This window comes from Hetaerina americana, unplaced genomic scaffold (assembly GCF_022747635.1).
Source record: "Hetaerina americana unplaced genomic scaffold, ioHetAmer1.1.p SCAF_29, whole genome shotgun sequence".
In the NCBI taxonomy this organism is placed as follows: Eukaryota; Metazoa; Arthropoda; class Insecta; order Odonata; family Calopterygidae; genus Hetaerina; species Hetaerina americana.
Genome location: NW_027286863.1, coordinates 2,266,698 through 2,294,267, shown reverse-complemented (window position 1 = coordinate 2,294,267; position 27,570 = coordinate 2,266,698). Strand labels below are relative to the sequence as shown.

At 39.3% G+C, this 27,570-nt stretch overlaps 1 protein-coding gene across 1 annotated transcript; it reads left to right on the top strand.

Moving 5' to 3' along the window:
• Miox (Myo-inositol oxygenase) lies at window positions 1-27,287 on the top strand. Its single transcript, XM_071587014.1, has 7 exons — window positions 1-117; window positions 9,218-9,337; window positions 16,739-17,008; window positions 19,536-19,672; window positions 20,113-20,247; window positions 21,207-21,302; window positions 26,470-27,287. Exons 1-7 carry the CDS (start codon window positions 100-102, stop codon window positions 26,576-26,578), a joined length of 885 nt encoding a protein of 294 aa, XP_071443115.1. The 5' UTR covers window positions 1-99; the 3' UTR covers window positions 26,579-27,287.
• Window positions 27,288-27,570: the final 283 nt, after the last annotated feature.

The window sequence follows — 27,570 nt, the reverse complement described above, 5'->3', positions numbered from 1 at the left end:
CGTGGGCACCGAGAGAGTATCGGACACGCAGCTTGGGGCATCCGTTCACTCGTCCTGTCTCCGTATTCATTCGTTTGGACTGAACGATTTCGGAAGAAGATGAGCGCCAAAGTAATGGTGAGAATTAACTTCTTTTTTAAATCTCCTTGGCTTAAGAATACCGCGAGGCCTTTTCCATCTCGCTAGTGCTAATAAGTTTCTAATTTATCGACATCCGTAGATAGACTCCATTGTTACTGACGCCGCCTTACCATAAGATCTTAGGTTTGGATTTTGCCTTTAAATGATTATGTACTCTCGCAAAGGACTTTCAATTGCTGGGTTCACAGCGATGCGTGGTCTTCTCAGTCGTTCTTGCCACGTAAAACCTGATTACTACCGCGACTAGTAATTTAATACCGCCTGCTGCTGAGTTAAGATCCCGCGAGGGCAATTCATTTGAAGCCCCAAGTGTCATTTTTCAAGCTCAATTCTGATGTGTTCATTTCATGCGCTCATCATTCTCAATGACTGTGATTTTCCGACGGGGTACTGTGCAGTGACGATGTAATTTTTAATGGGAGACGATTACACAACCCGACCTCTTTGTATAGCTTTTTTACATGTCTCTTTATATCTTCTTTTTATAGTCTTGTTTACGTTGCATTTGATAAAGAAATTAAATTTTCTGGTGGTATTTGACGAAGGAGATATTCTGGTTTGACTGGCATCTGTCATCTGACTCGTCTTAGCGCTCTGTAGTTGATGGAACAAATTGGGCAATTTTTCCAGAAAACGAGTTTCCCTCAATTGCATTTCTCAACGAGAACCGTTGTCCCGGTCTCTTACTTAACTCATTACACTTATGACTCCATTTTGTCGTTGAACTAAAATATCTTCCTCCATTTTCCGAGTCAGCAAAAGGTTTTCTTAGTCTCAATTATGTGGACGACTTTTTCGGAGACCGCGAATTTTCATATGCATAACTTTTGAAATGTGCGAGGATTTTATAACCGGTTTAGCAAATGTGTCATAAATTTAGAGCGATGTGGATAGAATAGGATTCTAGGATATAACCATAATTTAGGGGCGAAGGTCGCCTGTCGTAACTAGATTTACGTCAGCATGACTTTGACTCGTCTTATCGTGTCATCAATCCAAGACGAATGCTACAAAGATAGTGAATTTTTGGATAAGCATTAACATATGCCATCCATAACGATTTTAATGGCTCAGTGGATTAAATTGACCAAAAACATTTACTTCCGCATGAAAAATCACATTCGTATCCAAAAACAATAACGTAACAATAAAGTAGAATAATAATAACAACTTGCCAAGCGAAGCTGGAGAGCGATGATTGTGTACATTGGTGTTTTATATTTTGGGAAAGACGCTCGCGGCGAGTAATAACCGACAGACAAGAGTGCAAGTCCTTCTTCTTAAGTTTTCAGACGCCAGACAATTTCATTGAACACTTCCCGCTGCTCGCAGCGATTACTATTACCCCTTCGTGGAGACATGAATGCGATTTTGGCCATAAATTATCACTTGAAGATATCACGTCACGAATTTTCCGAAAACAGCCGTCCGTTTTATACGAATTCTGAATTCGCCGAAGTTTTCGGGCAGGGAACGCGACGGCCGTGGTCGAGATGAACCGGAAAATTGAATTTCTGCGGCGCGAGGAAGGAAGTTATATAAGTCACGCGACGTCACATGGTCTTCATTTCTCGGAAAAATATTGCGCGATTGCAATTGGACGTTTCTTCTTCATATTTTATTGTTATAATTATTTAAAGAGCAATCTACTGCGTAAGTTCTGGTTCCAGGTAAAAATACTGCCACACTTCTCAACCCTGCCTTGAAACTTCAGGTGCAGGTATTTTTTTATTCCTTTGAAGATCCTTTGAACGCCCTCGTCTCTCTAAAAGCTTCTTTGCCTGGTGCAATTTCTCATTCAATGGCTTCCCTACTTTGTCCATCTTCGTCTGAAACGCTTCCTTAATTGGTGAATGGTTCACACCTGCTCTAGTTCCTACGACTTTAATATTTATCTTAGCTTTCCTCTGCCTTAAGAAACTAATTAACTTTTCACCAGGTGACTTCTTGAAATGCTGACTCCTCACAATTCCGAAAAAAACCTTCAGTTTGCTACACAAGTGAAAATATTTAACAATGTGAAGTCAGAAAAAGACCATAAATGCATTTAATTAAAAAGTAATGGAATTTATAAAATGCGAAATATATTGTCAAATGATGTGCAGCGTTAATTGTATTTAATTTACACAATGTTTTGTAGGCCAGCGCTTTGTTCTCGGAGATCGGAACATTTTCTCTTTAGAGCGACATCATTCCTGATTCACTAATCCAAGTTGATTGCCTTAGCACGTGTCTGTGAGAAAGCGACATTTTCTTGAGAAAAAATCCTCATAAAATCATTATGAAAATAAAAGAATCCAGCCGTACAAATATTCGGAGTGCTCGGGGTTCGCAAGCCCACCCAGTGCTCATCAGTGCACTCTGATGTCACTGGGAATTGCGAACCTGCCATCTCGTTAGCCCAGTTGACCCAGTCAGCCTGGGGGATTACACCGAAGGTTGTCGATTGGAATGGGGACCTCAGGCACGGATGTTTTGCTTTCGGGTTATGAATCACTCTAAAAAAGGCCATAACGCGAGACACGGTTTCACCCAGCGAACTCAGGCAAAGGTCAATTAGCACGACATTGGAAACATAGTCTTAGGACTCTTGCTAATATCCAAGATGCAAAAGAAAATACGCGCGAAGTAATTCTCAGGAAAAGACAAGGCAAGGGTAGAAGACGTCCCTTGATGGGCAGATCAATCTGCAGATCCATCTCGAAAGGCCGCTTCGATTTCCACTCTCGTGAACCTAATCCGACGCTGACCCCTTGGATACAGAATTGAAACACCTGACGACCGCACTACGCAGAAATGATCGACATGATCCTAAAAAGGAAGGTGGAAAAAAAATAACGTCGGCTGACCACCCGTGGAAACGGCGAGGCAGAGTCACCATTCCAAAAAATAGATAGGAAAGGAAAGGATAGCCAGGATCCTCAACAACGAACAAGGCGTGGTGTCAGGGATCAACACCGCCACCGAAATCAACAGCCTCTTGCATGGACCAAAGGACTAATCAGAAGGCATATACACAGTGCCATGGTCCTGCGGCAGATCTTAAATTGGAGAACCTGAAGATCACTCGCAACAATGATCAAAGAAGAATATCGCAATTCGACGGAAAAGAAACAATTAAACTGATCAGCCATCGCCGAGTGAGTGAGTGAGCCGGGACACGTTATCGTTGGGGCGAAGGACAAGCGCCATTTCCCCGGGCATATGCGCGAGGCACTTGAAATCCTAAAAACACCACAAAATTCCAAAAGGGACGATGGATATCCATTAAACAGTGCGTGGAAAAGGACTATACAGTAAGTGCGGGGTCCTTGACTACCTACCAGCCGAAGACCATACATAAGGCGGGCAAGAAAGCTTCGGAAAACACCTTCGACCTGAAGACGCCGGTAGGATGGCCAACGAAACTGTCGTCACCTGAAAACAAACGACGCGGATGGAGAACCCGGAAATGCAGACAAAAGCACTAAATCTAGTAATTAAAAAATCTCCATTTCCTTGGATTAGCCAAAGAGCGGTGTGATAGCATAGTGGGCGCAAAATCTGACTCTTAATGTCCTGAACTCAAATGTAGATTACGCATTACGTTATCCCCAGCCAAACCCAATTAACTTGACAACCTACCGGTAAACCGTAGCCGTCGCAGTTAAATGAAATGATCTGCGTCTTCCAAACCATCTTTTAAATTCTTCCAGAATCAAAATTCAAACTCGCCTGACTCGGGCGAGCTGAGTGAACTTCGGATAAATTTCATCGAAATGCGAACCATTTTTAAGACGGCGTCTACGTATTGACGGTAGTCTTGGAAACAGCATCATTACAAAATGATTTCTGTCATCGAATGAACACAATCCACTCATGGGTATTATACCATAAATCATCGCTGAAAAATTTCCGCTCAGATTGTCCATCGGACGAGAATTGCCCCCTTGGCACTGGGACTAGGGTGCCCGCTCGCACCCCTGCCGAATGACCCCACGTGAAGGAATGATACCGAGACATTTATGTCGCACGGGAAGTGTTTAGGTGTGCACTCATCTGGCCGGAGACTGCTACAGTCGACCGGTCGATTAATCCAAATGAAATCTGAATGTTTGGACACCATCGCGGGCCTCTCGTCACGTCCTCAGAGAACGTGATCCACTATCTCAGGAAAAACGTGACGCATTCGCCTCTTAGCATTCCTCACGGAGAAGGGAGCGCAACAGAAAGCATCGTGGAGAGGACAAGAAGTCAAAAGATACGACCGCCCTAGACATGATCATTTCAATGCGTCTGCTTATTTTCTAACTTTTGCTAGCTCTTCGATTACATATGCGATCGTTTTCGTGGCTCATGTTGGTGGTGGCCAGATGGGCCGGAGAAAATTAAACATGTGTACAGCTCTTGGAGTTTTTCATTTATTCAATACGACTAGCCGTAAGAGCTCAGTTCAATCAATATAGAGTTCATAGTTTATTTTGAGGTTTAATAGTAGCCACTCCAGAGGTTATGACACATAACAGTTAGCTTGCCCGAGACTACATCTTGGAACGTAAACTTTTTGTGGATTGGAAAATAAACGGTCAAAGTTTGAGACACATTTCCTTCTCTTGTTCAGTAAAACCATAACCGCATCATCGCTTACGGGTTGGCTTTTATTTCGCATAAGTAAGGCACTAAAGCCCATTTGAAAGAAATACACCCAATTTTCTCATAATGACATTGAAAAAGCCGGCTATTACTGAGAGGCAAAGGCAATCGTAATGATAAGTTCGCAGCTTGTGTGAGGTAATCCCTACCATCCTTTATCTCTTGCAATGCTTGTCGCTATGGCTGGCCCAAGATTAAATTGAAGAAAGTTGAGCAAGGTCACGGATGACGTACTTGTTCTCGCATAAGCTTCAAATAAAAAATGTCACTTAAAAAGTCAAAACACAATATAGAGTCGCTCGTGGTGATAATTTTGTATCCGAGATTGGATTAAAATCGAGGGTCTGCTACGGCGTCTTTTCAATATACACGCAGATCAACCAGCACGAGCTCATCTCCCAACTCCATAATTAATTCATTGAAGTGGTTTCTCGGTGTCTAGGTCCACACCGATGGCGTATCGGTGTAGACCTAGACACCGGATATCGGAGTTTCTTGATGTGTCTATACGGACATTCTTTCTGCAGTGGGGACAAAAGAAAATGTTGTGAAACTAGCGATGGAAGACAGAGATAATGTCAACAAGTTGGTAACATTTTAAGATGTGATTCAATAAAAATTTATGTTTAATATTCGTGAAAAATTGTCCGCTATTAAAGTGAATGCGCAAAGTTGAAAAACGCGGCGAACGGGCGATGCCACCGCACGAAGCGGCCAGAAAATAAAAAACAGGAGAAATATGCCGAAGTACGTCCCTACTGCCCTCCTGGTCTCAATTTGCTTTGAGTTGATCATTTCTAGTGCAATGAGTTACGATCTGGTACATACGTACCAGATATCTGGGTGCCTGAAAATTGTTACATGCAGTCGTGGATTTTCCAATCACTTCTGCATGACATTAAAGCCTTTTTCCCTTCATCACTTTCCGCTTCAATCCTCTTCGCTTCCATATGGCGTCCTTCCTTTTCCTCCGCATTTCCCTCTTTAGAACTCTATCCATCATATTCTTCAACATCCCACTATCTCTCGACATCTCCTCGATCGTATTGTTCCCCTCTCTCAGTCTGCCCGCCTTTTCTGACCAACTGATCTGCCGTCTTCCCCACCAAGTATCAAAGCCCCCCCCCAATTCACCCTCCCCCCTCAACTGCCTTATCGACCGAGAGGAATCGCGTGAATCGTTGTCTTCTTATTACCGATCTCAATGAAATCTAGGACGCGGTTGTAGATTACCATGATACATGATGCGGTGCGCGTACTTGTTACCTCGACGAATTGCGAATAGTCTATCGCCGCTCCGACGATCACCAGCAAATTAGGAGATATCAACCCCCCCCCCCCCCCACAGGGAAACGAGTAGTCACGAGTCTGACTTTAGAGTCTTGGGTACCAAAAACAGGGCATTGGGCCTAGCCTAGCCTGTGGCAAAGCCCCCTTTTGTCATCAATGATAAAAGGATAAAAGTATTCAGTTTCACCTGAGGATTGGCAGTGGACATTGCTGCTTAAGAGCTCCTTAAATCTGTTTTTCTCTCTCGCGCATCTTCTCTTTCTTCAAGTCTTTAATGCTAAGCCCACCCTCGATCAAAGTAATGCCAAAACAAAGGTGAAATATTCTAACTGCTCCAACTTAGCCTCTTTGCTGATAGTTTCCTGAATTTCGTTTTCTAATTATTTGTCTTCATCTGCTGAGTCTGTGATAGCATTCATAACAGAATTACAGAACCTGACGACTCGTATATTCAACCGCCTTGATCATCCCCCCGCCGACGTACATTCCTACCCCAGCCCACCTCCCGATTCCGTTGCGATTTCCTCTGCGGCCATCAAACAAACTCACGAAGAATAATCCTGCTTGGATGAGGAAATCTCCCTCGTCCACCCATCGCAGTATGCCGTGCCCCAACCGCCATCCCAAATTGTCTCCTTTCGCCATACACAGATTTGAATGAATCCACTTTTATGTGATCGTTTAGGACTACGATAACTAGTGATTTTTGAATTATATTATGCCCAAAACCTTCAAATCCACAGGGGGCTTATGTCATCGGTTCTCTTTTCTTTCCTTCTTAGGCTAAGCACCTGTTATTTAATTTAGCCCCTTAAGGTTAAGGAATTCTAATTTCCATGAAAAGCGATTGCGTTCAAAAGCGGTGGAAAATGTTCCTTATTCGGAGAGTTCCTCGACGGTGCAATCACAGAGAAAACATCGATATGATGACATCATTTACCGAAGTAGGCATTACGAATCCTAAATTTTAAGACTCAACGGTCCGAAATTTGAAATACCATTGAAAATAGTCTAAGCTAGGAAATAGATAAAATGCAACGTAATCACATTTCAGTCGTATTCGACGCGACTGATTTGAACAAATGAAAGGGCTTGCAAACGTTCCGTTCTCTGCAGGCACAAGACCGAACATGTATTTAGCACTAGATAAATATTTTATAAGTTATTTACTTTGACTTTCCCTGATACATTTCTTACTATTCCGTGCCCTGACATCCCTTAGCTCCTGAGCGAGCGATTCGCTATTTCTGGCACGCACTTCTCTGATGTTTGGGTCCATACTATGCAAAGAGAAAGACGGATAAAATATATTTTACAAGTAAACACTGAAAGTATATGGTCATTTTTTGTAATAATAATATGGAATAAGTATTAATTGGAAACCTCTGTGCCACTTGTAATATTGATGATAATGCTCTAAACACTCTAATGCATTTTTCTTATTGCTAATAAAAGTATTTCTTCCGAGTAGGGTACTGTCTCTAACATTTATGAGTTACTTTACTTCTAGCGACGCCCCTGTCACCATATTTTCCCCCTCTTTTTATTTAATTTCTTACGTCAGATATGTGACGAAAGTTGGGTTTAAATTTTGTCGGTTCTTCGTTTATGAGGGCTCATTTTGCGTTGGTCACGACGTCTCGCCACTCATGTCAAACCTTCTCGACGAGACGTTATTGATGTTAAGGATGATGGAGGGTGTAGGAAAGATAAGCGCAGAAACAAGGCATTAACCGCTGGTCCCACATCATACACCCTTATTCATCTCCAAAGAATATTTACGAGCATAGCGAAAATGCAAGGCAGTGCAGACGATAGCCACTGACCCGAAAGGGGGCCGAGATGGGACCGATATTGTTGTTAGCTGTCAACCGAAAGATACGTTTTCTGTCCAAAAAATTGATTCGGAATGATGCAAGGGGTTATGGAGGGCGGGCAATCCGGGCGGTGGATGGGTGAACAACCCGGAAATGTCTGAGTCGAATGATTACGGCTGACGGGTTCTGAAAATGGGAAGCCATTATTATACCAACCTATCAATGTGACTGAGTAATTTGCCAAAAGCAGGCAATGATGAAAATATCTTATTTTTTCTGTTTCAGCTGCGCAATCACCGAAAATGTTAACATGAAACTTCATTTTTCCATTCCGTGCCATTGTATTCACTCCGCAACAATGCATCGTTTATGCGCGATAAATTAACCTTAAAATACCATAATATGCTCACAAATCCTCTCGGTAATTTTGATAATTTTTTAAACTACACATTTGAAACCTAGTAAACTCTAAAATAAATCAAATTAAAGTCGTGGCGAAATGCACGCAGACAACTTAAGGGAAAATATTGAAGCAAAGCTTTTATTGAAGCAAAAGTCAATATTTTAACGGCTCTGTCTGAGATTCGAATGATCAGGTGCGTCCATGGTGGCCCCCAACCAAAGAAGTGATAACATGTATTGATATAATTATTCATAATGATAGCGACGTCTCCACGATGGGAGGCCACTATCGAGCCGCATCCGATATTGATGACTTGGAATAAGAAACGTACTCTGGACAGCGTACAAAGTGGAGCTGTGACAGTGATCACTACTTATTTTTATAGAAAAATGATCTCGACAATAGTCGTACATGAATTCTATGACAAAGGATTCACGAATACGTAACAAATACTCCAAATTATAATACAATATTATATTAAATTGTCGTAGAAGATTGAGTTCACGTTCAACCAACAATGTATAATGCAAGAAAACACAGCAATTCCACATTTACACTGTGTAAATGCAGTGTAAATGTGGAATTGCTGTGTTTTCTTTCTTTCTATACGATGGAAAAATTCCACAGAGTAACGGCTAAAACAGTCTCTTATGTATAATGCAGTAAATCGTCGAGGACAGTGGCCATTGTCGGTTGATCAAAACGCCTTGGATTTGAATGTCATCGAAAGAACTTATTGTAATTGTTTACGATACAAAATATCCTCCGACATAAAATGCCTCAAAGTCCAGCTTTAATGTGAACCCAGTGAAGACGATACCATTAAATTTTTGCCCCGACTTTATTCATAAATTCTATACTAAATGCTCAACTATCCACGATTTTGAAATCATTTCATGAAACTATGTATTTTTTTATGATATATCTATTTCAGATCCAAGAGAAAGTGGTGATGATAGATCCATCGGAGCATCTGCGTCCTGAAGCGGCCTTTGCAAAGAAACCATTGAATGCATTCAGAGATTATACGATTGATCTCCACGATCCGATCAAGGTGAGAGAACAGTCGTGATTTCGTCATGGTTTGACGGAGAATTTGACAGGTAGAATTTTCTTTCACCCCGCACTAATGAGTCACTATTTCGGACGAATAAATTTATCGTAAATTCGTTTCGTAGATCGAAAAAATAACTCCTATGGATTAAAACTCCTCACATTAACTGCGAGAGATGCCACAAGTGTTACTTTAACGGAGTCGTTTGCTAATATGCCCCGCGATCCGGTGTAATCATTTTGTCTTAACAGGGACTCGAACCTAGACACTCTTGATTTACGGCCGAAAGCGTAAGTAAATCAATGATGGAGCAACGGATGCGTGGATTCATTCTTTCATTTTGACTCATTATGTTTCAAATCTCCCCCTTGCAATACCTCGGGACGACTGTGCCCACAACTGCTATTCACGATACATTAACACCGGAGGATAAGAATTCGAGAAAATGCATTAAACAGCAGCGATTAAAATGCTGAAATGAAAATGTCATTTTCGATTGCCCGATGGCGTACGGTAAATTGCGGACCACTTATTCCATGATCAGAAAACGAACTCGTAAATCGTGTCAGTCACACCATTTCTAACTGAAGAACGGCCGTACCGATTTTACTAATATTTGGTTTTTTGGATTCGCCTAAGCCAAGAATAGCAGAATAACGATTAAAATATCGTGAAAGTATCGTATCGCAATATCGAATCTTAATACATCGTATCATATTGTATCGTCAATTTTAATGATGCTCGTTTTTTTTGGATTCGCCTCAGCCCAGAGTAGTAACAGAATAACCACTATAATATCGTAATGTATCGTATCGTATCGCTTTTTATGCAGAATGATCACTGCTGTCACTGGTGAATGTTCGAGGGCCAAAATCGCTCGGATCACTAAGAATATAGTTAATGGCATAGTGTGGCAAACATTTCAGTCTGCATGTCAATCTGAGCTCAATTTGCCTGAAAACAATAATCATTTGGGGCTGAAACAGCTATTTCTGCATCTCCAAGTCAGATACGCACGTTTTTTGCTGTCACCCTTTCTACATGCTGCCAACCCAATCCACGTGACATGTGAAACAAATACAAGGATAACATGTAAGAAGACATTTTACATCGAATTCGTGTAAGTTCAAGAAATCTCGATGTTGAGGTAAATGAGGAGATACATAACCAGGCTTTGGTGTTGATTGAAGACATGTGTCACCTCATGTGCGGTAGTTTATTAGTGAAGTTAGGAATGACAGCGCCAGATCGTGGAATGAACGGCGCGTTTAATCGAGAGTGGGAACTTGAACGTGAATATGATCGACATGAAGTAGAAGAACCCCCAACAGAAGGAAGTCTATGATGCATTAATGAAGGCAATTGATGATGGAAATGTTGACTTATTTTCCTGGATGCCCCTGGTAGAACTGGGAAGACTATCCTCAAGAGTATATCATTGCTTTTGGCCAGTGTTTGTACGAAATTGGACATTGCGGTAGCAGTTGCTTCTTCTGGCATAGCGGCCACATTGTTGGAAGGATGCCGTAGAGCTCATTCAGCGTTAAAGTTGCCGTTAAACCTACAAGTTGTGAACAATTTACATGTAACATTTCGAAACAGTCCGCAATGGCCAAAATTTTAGTAGGATCTAAATCATCATATGAGACGAATACACGATGGCGCACAAACGCGCATTAGAAACACTTTTTGAACGGACATTGAAAGATCCGCGCAATGACTCGAGATGCTTTGGTGGCGCAATGATTTTACTGTCTGGCGATTTCCGCCAAACACTCCCAGTCATTACAAGATCGACTGTTGCCGATCAAATAAACGCCTCAAATCATCAAATCTGAGGCACTATGTGAAGAAACTTTAACTAAAAACAAACATGAGAACGATCCATCTGCTGAAGATTTCTCCAAGCAATTGTTGACCATCATTAGTGGCCCTATTACTGTCGATGAATCGAACGGATTGATTTCATTCCCTCGGTATTTTTGCGATTTCATTTCATCGAAAGATGAGCTCTTCAACAAAGTGTTCCCGAACATCATTGATATCCACAACAATCACAAATGATTGAGTGAGCGAGCAATTTTGGCGGCTAAGAACAAAGATGTAGATGACTTAAATTTCGTGATTCAGAATCAAATCATTGGTGCTCTTCATTTCTTCAAATCTATTGACTGTGTAACAAATGAAGAAGCCACCAACTATCCATCTGAATTTTTAAACTCCTTGAATGTGCCTGGCTTACCACCACACAATTTACAGCTCTCGGTGATCATGATACTTCAAAACCTAAACCAACCAACACTATGCAATGGAATGCGTTTGGTGATAAAAAAACTGATTATTTATGTAATTCACGCGACTATACTCAAAGTGCCCTTTAGGTTTAAAAATATTCATTTTTCAATTTGTGTTGCATTTGCGATGACTATTAACAAATCACAAGGCCAATCGTTGAGTGTTCAAGGTCTCAATCTAGTAAATCCATGTTTTTATCATGGTCAATTATATGTGGCATGTTCACATGTGCTACAAAACCATTCGCTTTATTTGTTCTTGCGCCAGATAACAAAACAAAAAATGCTGTATGTCAGAAGGTGCTTGACTCAAGAGAATGAACCCGAATGAACATATATAAAGATTGAATAAAGAAAATGTCTTTCTGACAAGCCATTGCAATACTTATTTTTGTTGTTTGATTGATTAAAATCAGTACAGACGTTCTTGATTTATAAATGGTGTAGCTATACTGTCCATTGAGTGTTAGGCGATACAAAGTTCGCCAGGGGTCAGTTAGTTATATATCGTATTATTATTTATCATTATTAGCTAATCTACCGGTTAAGGTAGGTTTTTGGATGGACACAGATCCTAAATAAATATTATTGAAATAATTATTTGTTAAATTAACTACAAATGTGTGTATCCCTGTGTGTGTATATATATTTATGTGTGTGTTTATATATATGTATATATATATACATATATATAATTATTATTATTATTAGGTAATCTACCGGTAAGGTAGGTTTTTGGATGGACACAGCTACTTTATAAAATATTTTGTGACTCCTAACAAAAACACAGCATCCTAGTCTACATCAGGTCCCCTCTTCATCTCTGAGTACTTCCTTCCTCCATTCATCCCGTCCAACATCCCTATCCTGTTCCTTCCCTTTCCTCTTTTTTCCAACATTCTCCCCTCTATCACAGTCTTCAACATCCCACTGCCGGTCAATACCCCCTTCATCCACTTTTCCTGCCTCCATAGGATTTCTCCCAACAAACCCCTGTCCTTGCCCACATTACCAAGTACTTCCTCATTTGTTTTCTTCTCTGTCCATTTCACCTTCTCCATTCTTACCCCCATTTCACTTTTCATTCCTACCTCCAGTTCTTCCTATGCATCTTTAATCATTTCCTCTGCATACAGGTTGAACAGAAACGGTGATAATGGGCAACCCTGCCTTCCTAACAATGCCCATCCGGAATACCCCTTTCCCCACCCACACCTGAGCAGTCTGAGACATGTACAGGTTGCGGATTAGCCTCCTTTCCCTCCAATCTATTCCTATTTTCTGCAATATACTCATTAGTTTTCCCAATTCACTCTATTAAACACTTTTTCGAAATCTGCGAAACAGGCAAATACCTCCCGGTTGTGTTCCATATTCCTCTCGATTAATAATCTCATTACTGAAATGGTATCACGCGTACCTCTCCCCTTCCTAAACACAAACTGATCATCCCCTAAGTAATCATTTGCCTTACTCTATCCTTTAGTTTATGATCCTGAGAATAACTTTAGCTGCATGGGAAATCAAACTTATTGTCCTGTAGTCCTCACATGATGTAGCCTTTACCTTTTTCGGAATAGGAACTAAAACTGATCTCACAAAGTCTTCCAGCCAGATTCCTTCTTCGTAAATACTACGAATCAACCTATGTAGCCACTTTCTCCCACACTTTCCTCAACATTTTAATAGTTCCGCGGGAATGTTATCCACCCCCAAGGCCTTATTTAGCTTCATTTCCCTTAATGCTCTTTCTATCTCATCGTCGAGCATGCCTGGACCTAAGCTATTTCCTCTACGTCATGTTCCTTTTCTATGTCTAACTTTGTTGGTCTAAGTTCTTTACTATACAGTTCTTCTATATACTCCTTCCATCTCTCTTGGATCTTTCCTGTGTCAACTATTATCTTACCCGCCTTATCTCAACTGTTAGCATAGATCTCGCTTTCTTACTTCCCGATAAAGATTTAACTCTTCTGTGCAGTGCACCAATTTCACCCTTCATCTGCAGACTTTCCATATACTCGCTCTGCGTCTTCCACCATGCTTCTTTTGCTTTATTTGTTGCCCGCCTGAATTTATTGTTTAATTTTTTGTACTTCATTTTGCCTAACTCTGTATTTACATTCTTCCATTTTCTCCGCTCATCCATCTTTGTAATCATCTCATCCGTGATCCATGGTTTTCTAGTCCTTTTATCGTAAACGGTTCCAATAGGCTCTTTTGCGGCTCTCGACAACCTTTTCTTGATACTTGACCAGTTTTCTTCGATAGTACATAGCTCTTTACCATCCGCCATGATTTCCTCTACCGCCTGTTGGTACTCCTTCCTTTTCAAACCATTTAATGCTTCTACGTTCCATTTTCTAATTCGCCGCCCCTGCCTTATCTTTTTGAAACGGATGCTACATTGCATAACAACTAAATTGTGGTCAGAGTCCGCATCCACTCCCGGGAAGCTGTGCGAATTTATCACACTTCCTAAACCTTTGTCTAACCAGGATATAATCTAGCTGATACCTTTCTCAGTCACTTGGTATTTTCCATGTAAACCTTCGTCTTTTGTGGTGTCTAAACCAAGTGTTGGTGATGACTAACCCCTGCCTCCTGCAGAAATAAACTTCTTTCTCCCCGCGGTCATTCCTCGTGCCTAAACCGTAGTCCCCCACCTCATCACCATCTCTTCCTTCGCCTACTGTTGCATTCCAATCCCCCACCATATAAAATGTTTTCCTGCGGAAACACACGCGATTATGTCCTCTAACTGGTCGTATATCCTATCGACTTCTTCTTTATGGTTGCTCGGTGGCATGTATACCTGTATAAAAACTAAGTTCGTCGGTTCTGCTGTTATCTCTACTAGTAGTATTCTATCCGTTACCTGCTCTATGTTCACTACGCTTCTTCCTACCTCTTCATTTAATATTATGGCAACCCCTCGTTGGCTCTCGTCCCCTTCGCTGTATATTATTCTATACTGATCACTCCAGTAATCCCCGCTATCTTTCCATGTCACCTCGCATTGGCTTAAAATATCTATATTTCCCCTTTCCATCTCTCGCTTAACATTCTCCAACTTCCCTGTCCTCATCATTGTCCTAACATTCCACGTTCCTATTCTAACTAATTTGGTCTTCTTCCCCTGCGTCTTCTGTCCTGCTGCTGCTGGTTTTCCCTTGCAAGGGTTTTGTGGGATGACGTCCGCGGAAGCCTTGCCTCCCACGCTGCCGGGCACGGCTCACGGCTGATTGGGCCGAGCCCTGTAGTTTCCAGGACTCAAAATCTCTCAATAGTCCATCATGTTAATCTTGTGAATGATAATTGAGGTGGTTTCCCGTTGCCTTCCTCAATAGTGTTTTTAACGTGACACCATCACTTACTGGCCGCCCCACTGGGGTCAGACGCCATTGCAGCCGCCTCACTGAGGAACAGACGCTGCGTGGACTACCTTTCGTCTGGCTCCTAGCCTACGACCTATCTGGAATGGGTGACCCTTCCAGGAGCGATTAGTATTGCTCCCGCCAGCACAGCTCTAATGGTCATCGGAATGCACAAGCCCTTCCACCACGCCAAGGTTGTAGTCCGGGGAGGGTATATATCCTATATATTCCTATAATGGTACCCGTCATTTACCTCATTTTCATTCATGGTAGCCATCAAGTCTTATGAATTTAGGCTATTGCATCATTTCTGCCGCTCTTCTGGAAAGATGAGATCTAATGTCACTGCTTTAATTTTCACCTCAGAGAAGGAATGGTTATTTACAGCGTGAACAACGTCTCCAGGTAAATTGTGCACGTTTATGAAAAATTGACCAATTGACTGTTGTTTAATGGCGCGTTAAATGAATTCTACCGATAAAGTTGTAAGATTATTGAAAAATCGCCTTGGTGTCTATTGTATGGTGTCAAATCAAGTCATAAATATAGGCCCCAATATTAATCCAATAACTGTCAACAATTATTTCTGACATAACTGGTGCCAGGAAATGCAATTTATAAAGATCGACAAAGACGATCAGATACTTCCGTCCGTAAGAAGAACACATTTCATTTTTGAAAAATGTGTTAATAATTCATGTTCAGAGCAAAGAAGAAGTTTTCAAGCATTGTTTTTAAAGTTTGCCATTTAAAAAATATTGTTATATTCTATGAATTAATATTTAACCATTTGCTAGGAAAGAAAAAGTGTAGCACCACCATCTGTGGAAAAACCAAGCAACATTTTAAATAACTGAAACATTTTAGGTCACCAATTAGTTGAACTATATGATTGGACAAGAGTTACGCCCTCATTCCTATATAGAAAAATTGTAACCTTTAACTAAATTGCACATATAGTGACTAATTGATTACTAATTATTTCGTTTTAGACCTGCTCAATGGCAAAAATCATTCAATATAGTTGACTAAGTGATTTGGTCATGTAGTACGTACAAAATTACTTGTTTACAACATATTGACAAATGTTATACAAGTTTAAACAATAGGAGAGATATTTGGACAGAAAAATAGTGCAGGAACTTTTGAGACAAATGGGAGGATGACCATGAAGGCAAACTCCAACGGCAAGACAAGAGGGTCATGACTAAGACGAAAGTGGGCAAAATAATCTGAAAGGGTAGCAAAACGTTGAATCATTCCAGTATACCCATATTTTGGGCTTCCTCATCAAATAGTTTACTGAACTGGTGACATTTTCACTCATATAATTCCTTGCCTTATCCTTCCTGCTTCATCCTTCCACCACCTCTTTTCTTCTCTTCTTTTCCTTCTATCCTAATCACATTCTCATAGCCTGTTCCTATGCTGCAGGGTTGGGTGCATTTGGCCGTAGATATTTGCAAGGCTACTCAGCGATTTCTCCGCAGAGGTAGCTCCTTTGCCCAGTGAGGTTTTGTTTACTAATTTGAAATATTTGTTTTAGCCTTCTAGTGTGCATTGTATGCCATTATCATGAACTCTCATGCTTACCACTGTTCCAGGGTTAAATGCAGGAAGCTACAAGAGTGATTTATGGGAGAAAACTTGCAGGAAATCATTCATTATCATAGCTGTAATTTTGGTTGTGGCTGATGAAAAATAGTAATTTATTTTTTCCTTCAATTCAGGAAAGAGTTCGCCAGACATACACGTCAATGCATACACATATGACAGTAGATTTTGTGAAGAAACAGCATAAAAAGTGGTGTGGCTTTAACACATTCAAATCCACAGTAATGGATGTAATACATCGGCTCGATGATCTAGTGGATGAATCTGACCCAGATGCTGATGTCCCAAATATTATGCACAGTTTTCAAACAGCTGAGCGCATTCGCCAAGAGCATCCAGACAAAGAATGGTTCCAACTAACTGGATTAGTCCATGACATTGGCAAGGTAGGTACAAAGATAGCAAATTTCCTGGAACTGCCTCAATATTATACATGTTAATGCAACAATTTCAGAGCGTAAAAATCATTCGCCTTGACTGGGACTCGAACCCAGATCCCTCAATATCCGGTCGAGTGATTTAGCCACTTAAGCTACCGAGGCGTCCTCTTAAACTCTGAAATTTTGGGGCTTTTAAAGGAACTAGATGTTATGACGAAATACCGTACATACAATGTCACATGCATTCGTAGTCGTGCGCGAGGCGCCACTGTCCACGAGGTTAAAAGCCAACTTTAAACACGTATGGTGTTTTCCCTTTGACAAATTCCAAAGAAACTGCGGGAGATGCCGTAACAGTAACTTTTAACGGAGTCATCCGCTAATGTGCATTTTAATGCAACAATTGTTGAACAAAAGTTTGCTAATGAGGTGTTGGTTTCGGTCCTGCTGCAGCACGAGCCAGGACCAAAAGCCATCTGCCAAAAACACCCGGATTTGTGGAAGAACAAAAATTGGCTTTTGCACGATGATATCGCCCCTGCTCACACATCGTTATTTGTGTGCGAATTTCTGGCCAAAAACAACACACTAATGATGCCGCAGCCACCGTATTCCCCAGATCTGGCCCCCAGTGTCTTTTTCCCGTTCCCGAAACTGAAGAGGTCCATGAAAGGACGACGCTACGCCACGATTGACGAGATAAAGACTGCATCGATGGAAGAGCTGAACAAGATCACAAAAAATGATTTTTTGAAGTGCTTCGAGGATTGGAAAAAACGTTGGCACAAGTGTGTAATATCTAATGGGGATTACTTCGTAGGGAACAAAATAGATATTCATGAATAAATAAATATTTTTTGAGAAAATACAAAAGTCGTGATACTTTTTGAACAGACCTCGTATGTATGCATGTGTGATTGTGTTTATATATATATATATATATATATATATATATATATATATATATATATATATATATATATATATATATATATAAACACAGTAATCAACCCGAAGGTCGGTTTGGTAAGTGATGGTAGAGTTCACCCAGTACTAAGCCCAGTACTAAGTACAACGGTGGGTGAAATTCACACATCAGGGTAGGGGGGCCAGTTCCTTTCCCTCTGCCGGTTATGGATTTACCCAAAAAATCACAAAGCTTGGGTGGAGCTGCAGGTGCCCAGTGTTGCTCGGGAATCGAACCTGGAACCCTCAAGTCGGTAGTCCAATGTTTTACCTCCTGGACTACCGCGACCCACATATATATTATATATATATATGTGTGTGTATATATATATGTATGTGTATTTATATGTATATAATATACATATGCATGTATTCATTCACATGGAAATAGATAATAAGGATACAGGATGGAACAAATATAAAGGACGAACACAGGAGAGGTGGGGAAGGCGGAATCGAGCAGACCACAAGAGCAAAAATGTTTCCCTAACACCTGATCTTTCGACTTACTTGGTCAATGCCCTTACCAGCAAGTCAAAATATCTGGTGTTTAAGTCGCGGTCAAGGAAACATATTTGTGCTTGTGGCCTGCTTGATTCTGCCTTCCCCATCTGTCCTGTGTTCATCCTTTTATGTGTTCCCATCCCTTTTCCTTATTATCTATTTCCATGTGAATATATACACACACATACAGACATATATATTGCCGCCTGACATCTCTAGGTTGGCAGGTGGGGGTGTTACTCTGCTGCCACAGGGTCTGATGGGAAAATTAATCATAAATAAATATGCAATTTTTTACAAAGAAGATTTCAGCATACATTTTTATTTCAGCATGCGCTTGCATACATTTTTCTGTGGTCATGCATTCATCATAATAGTGAGAAAAACACAGAAAAAGAATAACTGGAGAATCAATTTTGAAGAAAAGCCACCTGATATCCTGAGGGTAATTGTGTAGACAGAAGTGCCATACTCTGTGATTGGTCTGCTGGGAGGAAATGTTTGGGTGCAAGTGTGGTTTGATGGACGGTCCATAAGGAGTAGAAGTAGCACACACTGGATCCAATTCAATGGCAGACAGTCTTTAAAATCTCATTATTTTTAAACTAAATCATGCTTAATTGAAACCAGACTAGCCAAACTTGTTACCAAGTATCTAAGTTACTTATAATTAGATTTAAGCATGTCTCTTAGGTCAATGATTTGTTCTAACGGTAATGTTTCCACCTGCTATAAAAACATGATTATTCAATGCCAATCCCTCTGTCATTATGCATCAATAATTTTTCTTCATGATTCTTCTTTACATTCAGAGTTGCATTCAAAGTAATTCACTTTTATAAAATTTACTACTGAGCCCCTGAAAATCAATTTTTTATCTACATAATAACCAAGATAAACCATTTTTTACACTATTTGCAATACCTAAGTATACTTTTATTATTCATCTTTATCACTCTGTTGTATTGGTTTAATGGAAGAAGGGACCATTTGGTCTCATTTTTGCCCGAATAGTAAAGACCTCTCTCTATCTATCAATTAAACTTTCAATTTGAATTTCCAGGTGATGGCATTTTATAATGAACCGCAATGGGCTGTGGTAGGGGACACATTCCCAGTTGGCTGTGCTTGGGCTGACTCCATAGTGTACAGAGACAGTAGTTTTGATTTGAATCCAGATGGAAAAAACCAAATTTACAAGTAAGTTGTTGTAAAATAGATTCCCATATAATATTATTGTCTTTATTTTAAAGAATAGAGAGCTAATATTGGATTCACTTAAAGAATGTTGACCCTGAAAACAATGGCATTTTGTCATATTATATTAATAAAGACTTAAATATCTGAACAAAAAATTCAAAAATTTAATTATTTCAACAGTAAGTAGACAATGACCCATTCACTTTGGCGAGTAAAATGATTGCCAGATAACATGACAATCATGGTTTTGCTGGAAGCATCATCCTCTGGACATGGGTGTTGATTAGACTTTTTCAGAGTATCCTTTATCTAGTCATTTGAGCTCAACCACAAGAACACCTTAAAATAAATTACTTTAACCATGAAAGAATAAATATTTCCTAACTCTTTTAGAATTAAGTTTCCTGATGATTCTTGAATCTCTTCCATTACAAATGTAGCACCAAATATGGAATATACAAGCCAAACTGTGGATTAGAAAATGTGATAATGTCTTGGGGGCATGATGAATACCTATACAGATTACTGAAGCATAACAATGCTAGTCTCCCTGAAGAGGCTTTCTACATGATCAGGTGAGAGTTTAAAGTATTTAATTGCTTGAACAGAATAAACAAATATACAATAAACTATGATCTAGATGGTTATGTAGCTTGGTTTTCACATTCATGATGATAATATAAGTTGCTAGGAACCCCATTACTTACTACATTCAAGCACAGTAAGTTCCAGCGCATACTGATAGCAACAAAAGTTGTTATTGAGCTGAAGGGGCACTAATACTGTTGGTGTGATGATGAAATCTACACCACTGAGTGTCCAACCATAATATAATTGATTGCTTAATTGACTAAATCACTCGACCGGACATTGAGGGATCCAGGTTCGAATCCCGGTCAAGGCGAATGATTTTTACTCTCTGAAATTGTTGCATTGAAATGCACATTAGCAGACGACTCTGTTAAAAGTTATTGTTACTGCGACATCTCCTGCAGTTTCTTTGTCATTTCCAACCATAATGTTCATTTGGGATAATACTGACATTTCCTTTTCCAATTTGGCGAGCGAGCAGTGACCACATTGGCATTCTGTGGTATCGTTATGCAGGAAACAGATGGAATGATGCACTGACTTAAAAAATTATTTCACTGGGGGAAGTTTGTAATTCCTGCAATATGCAATGAGCTATTTTCATATATTTGGATGTAGATACCTACCATGTTAACATTTTACTTATGGAGGTGAAAAAGAACAAAGGCCCTTCTTTGTTCAATAGAGTTGCTACCGTGTAAAAATCTTCTCTTTAGAATATCAGTAAATCAGATAAATAAATAAGGCAATGTCTAACACCTGGCTGTAACACTGAGAGATAGCTCAATAGTGAAAGAAAGTTTAGAAACAAAGAAAAACAAAATACAACTGATACAACTTAATGAGATAATATACCCGAATATAATTTTCTCTTATGTAAAAAATAAGCAGCATGAAGAAATTTTATGGTATGAAATGATATAATGAAACCCTTCTTTTAAAGGTTCCATTCATTTTATCCATGGCACTCTGGGGGTGATTACATGCACCTTTGCAATCAAAAGGACATCAAAATGCTTCCATGGGTTTTAGAATTCAAGTAAGTTTTTTAGATGTTTCTCCTACATATATTCATGGGATTCCTCTTTCTGCTGACTGTGCATCTAAAGTTATTAATATTATTTCAACTTTGCATTCTTTACCAAAAATCCATTGATGATACTCAAGTTTTATTTTGATATACCCACTTACTATGCTGCGTAAATGTTAAGTATTAGTTATCAGTGACAAATCTTACACTAGTGGCATTTTAAAATATCTACACTTCATAAAGAATTATTTTTGGTTAATCAAAATTAATTCTTTATTCTTTTCATCAATCATTTTGAACAATACTTCTTACACATACAGGCAGATGTTCCTGCAAGGATAGAATTTGATGGCTATATATTTATACATATGTAAGCCTAAGTTGTTTGTACTTCTGTAAACATGTTACTTTGCTGCAATTTTTGCAGAGCAGGCCTGCTTTCTTGGCCTTTGGAAAACTGAAAATAGCATTTTGCATCATGAAGTAGGTTGCTGGTAAGGGTCTGCAGTCAGCTGCAGTGAATACCGGAAGTCAGAAGGATTGTCATGACTGAAGTGAGACCATTGAATGCATGAGAAGACTTGGAAACGCAAGATTCAACACTCCTCTCATATGATGAAAACACAAGCAATTAAAGTGGTACACATGCCCTGTTATAAGCCCTCCCCCCCACAGCTTAGTGTTTTCAGGTTCACCCTCGGAACAGATGCCAAATCTGATAAGGATCCTGAGGCAATATCAAGAATATTGAGTTGAAAACCTCTATTTTAATGACTGTAATTAATAATTTAGAGGACTCTGAATTTTTTAAGTTCCACTTTTACTACCATTACTAATTTTGTCATTTTAGAGACATGAAATTTCGACCCCGGGGAGTTTCATAAACCCAGATTTTGCACTATTGAATGATAGAAATTTCATCAAAGAAAAGAGGAAGAGTTGTTAAAAACAAGCCCTGACCATACTGCAGGGTGCAGCAACATAACTTCCTTTTTTAAAATGTAAAACCCCTTTGAAAAAGGAAGTTATGTTGCCATACCCTGTACTTCCGTTTGTCCCTCTCAAATCACCTGTGCTGATTCACATTTCACTTTTTGTATTCATAGTCACCAATTCCACCTCAGTCATGCACCATATTATTTTTCCAAGTTTGTCAAATATATTTGTCGAGTATATGGATGTTCAAGAATTAGTCAAAGGGCACTTCTAGGCATAGATAATTGAATAAAAACCCAGACAAGGTCATTGGATCAAAGATGATAAAAACTTAGTATAATTCTCAAAAGTGAACCTTGAGTGTTCCTGCATGAAGTTAATCACATGATGAACTATAGTGGACTAGGCCTGGTTCAACACCCCTCACCTTAAATGCACATTTAGCTGCTCTGCATACTGCTAATCAAGATTTTCATCATCACATGTGAGGCGCATTGAAATTATACGTTCAAGGTAGGTTGATGCCACAAAATGAAACAAACTCTTAAGATTGAGGGACCATTATTAGTCATAATCTCTCAAAGATATCCTCTAAAATGAACATATTTAAGATCAAAATACTAACATTTTATCAAAAGAAAGAGGCTTTCAACAGATAGGCCAAATGTTTTTAGGACGTGTAAAATTGAGCAGGATCGCTATTTGTGGGGAGAGATGGGAATATCTAATTGTAGAAGTGCATGGACCCACTATGGAGGACTATGAAGGTGGAATAATGAAATATGGATGAAGAGGACCTCTGGAAGTAATTGTTGAAGGCAATTTCAACAATTTGGAATTTTAAGGTGAAAAATTATTGAAACTCTTCATACCACTCTGAGACACAATATAATTCATACAGACCTGAAAAAAGGTTTTGCTACCTCATTTAAAAACAATAAACCAGACTAAAACTATTGCATAGATAGTTGGGTATCCTCCTTGTATCATCATATTATACATTATTTTATCTTTCATAAAAGTATCATGTGTAATAATGATTACCTCAAATTTTCAGCAAGGAATAGATAATATTTTTGTACCAATGATTAAATGTTTGCTGCACACCAAATAATGTTTTAAAAAATGAATACTGACCTTCACATGTACTTTATTCAATTTAAAAAGTACCAGAACCTTAGGAAGAAATCAGGTTACTGGCCACTCTAGAGAGTTGTAGTATATATAGAAAACTGATTCTCCTGACAAATATGACATAGCATTAATCATCATATCATTAATTGATCATCATCAGCCTAAGTATTCAACTTTGTTTAGAATGCAGTGATACAGGACATGGAAATCAGCAGTAGCTTGCTGGGTTCCAGTGAGTTTTTGATGGATCCTGGCATTATACATTAATGTACTCCCAAGCCGTAACTAATCACACAAAATATTCTCACCCCATGCTTCTTATTTGAATAACTCAATATTTAGCCATGAAAACTTCCAACCTCCCTTAATTACATCCAAAATGATATTATATTTATTCCTCTACATCTCCCTCCTCAATTACCATCTACAGTATCCCACTACCCCTCAGTGCCTCTTTCATTCGCCTGTCCTGCCTTCTTTGGATTTCTCCCAACGGCTCTCTCTCTTCCATAACCATGCCTAGAACTTGATCTCTGGTTTTACTTTCTAATCATTTAATTTTTTCCATTTTCCTTGGTATATTTATTTCAAAAGTCCCCAATCCACACATTGTTTTACCTCAATGGTCACATATCCAAGCCATACAGAGCTATAATCCATGTCAGTTTTCTCTTGCCAATTCTTCCCATCTTTACTTCAAGTGCATTAATCAAACCCTTCCTCTTTGTAAAGGCCTCCTTATGAATGCAATTTTTCTTTTGCGTTTTCCATACCACTCAGGCCACCCTCTTCGACTATACTTCTTAAATAGGAGAAATATTCTGTTTGTTCAAGTGTGCGTCCATAGCTTTAAGATTTATCTTAGGCTAGCACAGAGAGTCACCTATCTAAGATTACCTTAGCCTTTATTAGCAGGGATTCATGGCTAACAAGGGCTAAGGTGACCTCAGATAGCATTCTTAGTGTGGGCCTTAGTCTTCCCTTTCATGAGTATCTCATTACCTTTGTTTTCTTATGATTAATTCTCAAGCCATACCTATCACACTGACCCTACAATGAACTAAGCAATGATTGTAAACCTTTTTCTGATTGGCTAACTAACACTTGATCATCTACAACCCAATTTGAACTTCCCGTCCACTTTCACTTCAGCCCTTCCCATGCCTCCCTTACTATTTCATTTGCATGGAAATAGATATAAAAGGAAAAGGGATTGGAACAGATATTAAAAAAAGAACACAGGAGAGGTGAGGAAGGCGGAACTGAGCGGATCACAATTGCAAAAATATTTCCTTGACCCGTGACTCGAAACATGGATCTTGAACAGAAAGGCGGCTGGATATTGTCCGGGAGAGAATAGTTAGAAGGTAGGTGTAAACTGGGGTTGATACCAGAAAGGCAGGAGGAGGTGGTCACAAAGTAGACAATGATATCTACCAAGTACCTACATTGTAGGATTTAAGAAATTTGCATAGTATGGCGAGGTTGTAGGTAGGTTAAGTGAGAGATGGATAAAGGAAGGGGAGAGACATGAGAGGGCTGGATGCTGGGAGAAAATGCACTCATTTACAATGGAAACAGAAGGGCCTTTGTTGCAAAGCACAATCTCCATTAACAACTAGGATGTATTTGGTTTCTGCTGAATTTTTGGAAAAAGGTCTATGGAAGTATCCCTCACACCAACCACGCCACGTATGGATCTTCTAAATCATTGCCCAAAAGTAGGGTGCACCTTTGACGCCTCTCACTTTCACTCAATTCCTACAATTGAAGAATTAAACACCATCGTAGAGACTGCTACTGCCAATTGGTACAATTATGTCATTATTACCCATTTCTTGTAGAAGAAAGAAAAACACATGGTGAACAGATACACCCACTCTTCCACACCTAGTAACATAAGGAACATTACTCATTGGTGCACATTAATCTATCTAGGCACTGTCAACTCTAAAATCGCTTATCTTCTAATCTAAATGAATTAGCATTTTGTAACTTCTCTAGCCTTTCCTTTATCCTAAAAGAAATCCTGGACCTTTAAGACTCCCCTTTCATTCCAATGATGTTTCAAACCCCTTGGCAGCAAAAGCTGAATGTAGAGTACAGGATTTCATCAAAGATAAGTAAGAGAGTTATCAATAGAATAAAGCCATTTTGCGTAATTGCATAAAATGAATTCATCCACACTGCTGGTTAGGCCACCATAATGGAGTCGTATAACAGTGGTAAGGCCAGCGGTTACATGTGAATGTGAAGCATGGAATTTAAATGGGCTAGATGCACATGCTTGATGAGGATCTTTGACTGGAATATCATCAATAGGATTTTTGAACCTATGAGAGAAAATGATACATGGAAAATGAGAAAGTCATGAAATAAACAATACAATGAAATGAAGGACAATGTTTGAAACAAAGAATATTGGGCAGGACACAGTACACTTGATCGGGGCAAGAAGAATTAGTTGAATATGCACTGAGAATGCCTCTCTACACACAAACACACACATATACCCACCCAGGAGACCTGCAGAAGATAAGGGTAGATGATGATTAATGAGATAAATCATATATACCATTCTTGTTTGCTGTGGAAGAATTAAGTTTGTACAACTATAACTTCATGGCCAAGTGCTTTTTTCAGTGAATGTTTGAATGACTTTCCTTTTCTTTTTTTCATTAGTAGAGGAACCTGAAGCAAAAATATTAATCTTTAATGTTCAACATTTTACAAATCACTATAATTTCACAAAGAACATAAAAACGGTTATGTGCACAAATAGAAAAAAATGCACACAGTACTATGCCATTTGGCTAACTAGCTCCAGGAGATTGCATGTAGCCATGCAAGTAACCAGTCAGGTGTTTCACTTTTTCAACAGCCAACACTGCTATCATCCCCAGTGAGTTTCCACTTGATTTCCTGCTGTCAATGGCAGAGCTAGTAGTTGAAACGTTGGCAGTGAAACACATGACCTGGTGGAAAACCCAGGAAGACTTCACGAGTAGCACATAACTGTTTTTGTGCCGACATTTAATATTGGAAACTCCATACCTTCCAATATTACAATCAGAGCTCACATTTAAAAAAATGTTTTTCTTTGCAGTAAATATGACCTGTACACCAAAAGTGAAGAATATCCGGATGTAGAAGCTCTAACACCTTACTATAAAACACTAATTGATAAATTCATGCCAGGCATCTTGTGTTGGTGATGGACCAGTAAAATGTATGCCCAAGTTACTTATTTATCATTTTAGGAGTATCTCATAGGTTCAACACAATAATCAGTCTATTTGTAAGAGATTTTCAATTAGAGGATTTTTAATATCTGTTATTTGGCACACAAAGAAAATGACTGTATGCATACAAGGAATTCTTGAAATGGATACATTAATTATTTAAACATAAGTGCTCTATTTCATTTGGAATTGAAAGCAGTCTTTTTATGTAATAAAATCATTACAAGAGAAAACCTATTGAGTTTTTCCTTCACGCTATCATTCTTCAAATCAAGCAAAGGATTGCAATGGCTGAGATGGTTGTTGAATTTTTTACAGCTATTCACCAATAACACTACCACTTGCCATTTCACTATTTTTGTCGCTGAGAAACATCTGATCAACAACTCTCTCAAAATGGCCAAGGAGAACACTCTTGAGGAAATATGGCATGTACATTTTGTCACATGCACAGATTTGGAGAGAAGATTTAAACAGCTTCAACACTGACGCAGTCATCTTTGCAACTTTAAGTGATCCAAAATGTTGACATTTTGCATTCTGTTGGGTACCTTTCATGGCAATAGTGAATAAATATTACTTCGATAGTTGGAGCCATAATTTGTGTGATGATGGAAGAGTCTTTGCCACTGAAATTGGGTGATGCGTTGGAAGTATCCCTGCAGCAAGTTGGCTGAGAGAAATGGCATATTTTACAATAATGTTCCATTTTATGGAAGATAAAATATTTAAAGCAACACCATTAACAGTTCATTCTTTCGCTCACATAAAGGGTCCAGTAAATTTATGATATGATAGTCTTCTGTATGTATTGAGGAACATATACAGTGGCATAGCTTACAAACTGCCAAACCTGAGACACAAACACAGAAAAATGATATGAAGTTTGGGGCCAAGTGAGCGGTAATGTTCCTTGCAAGATGTTTCACTCACACTTTCATTTCGACAAGGTTGCTCCTGTGCCC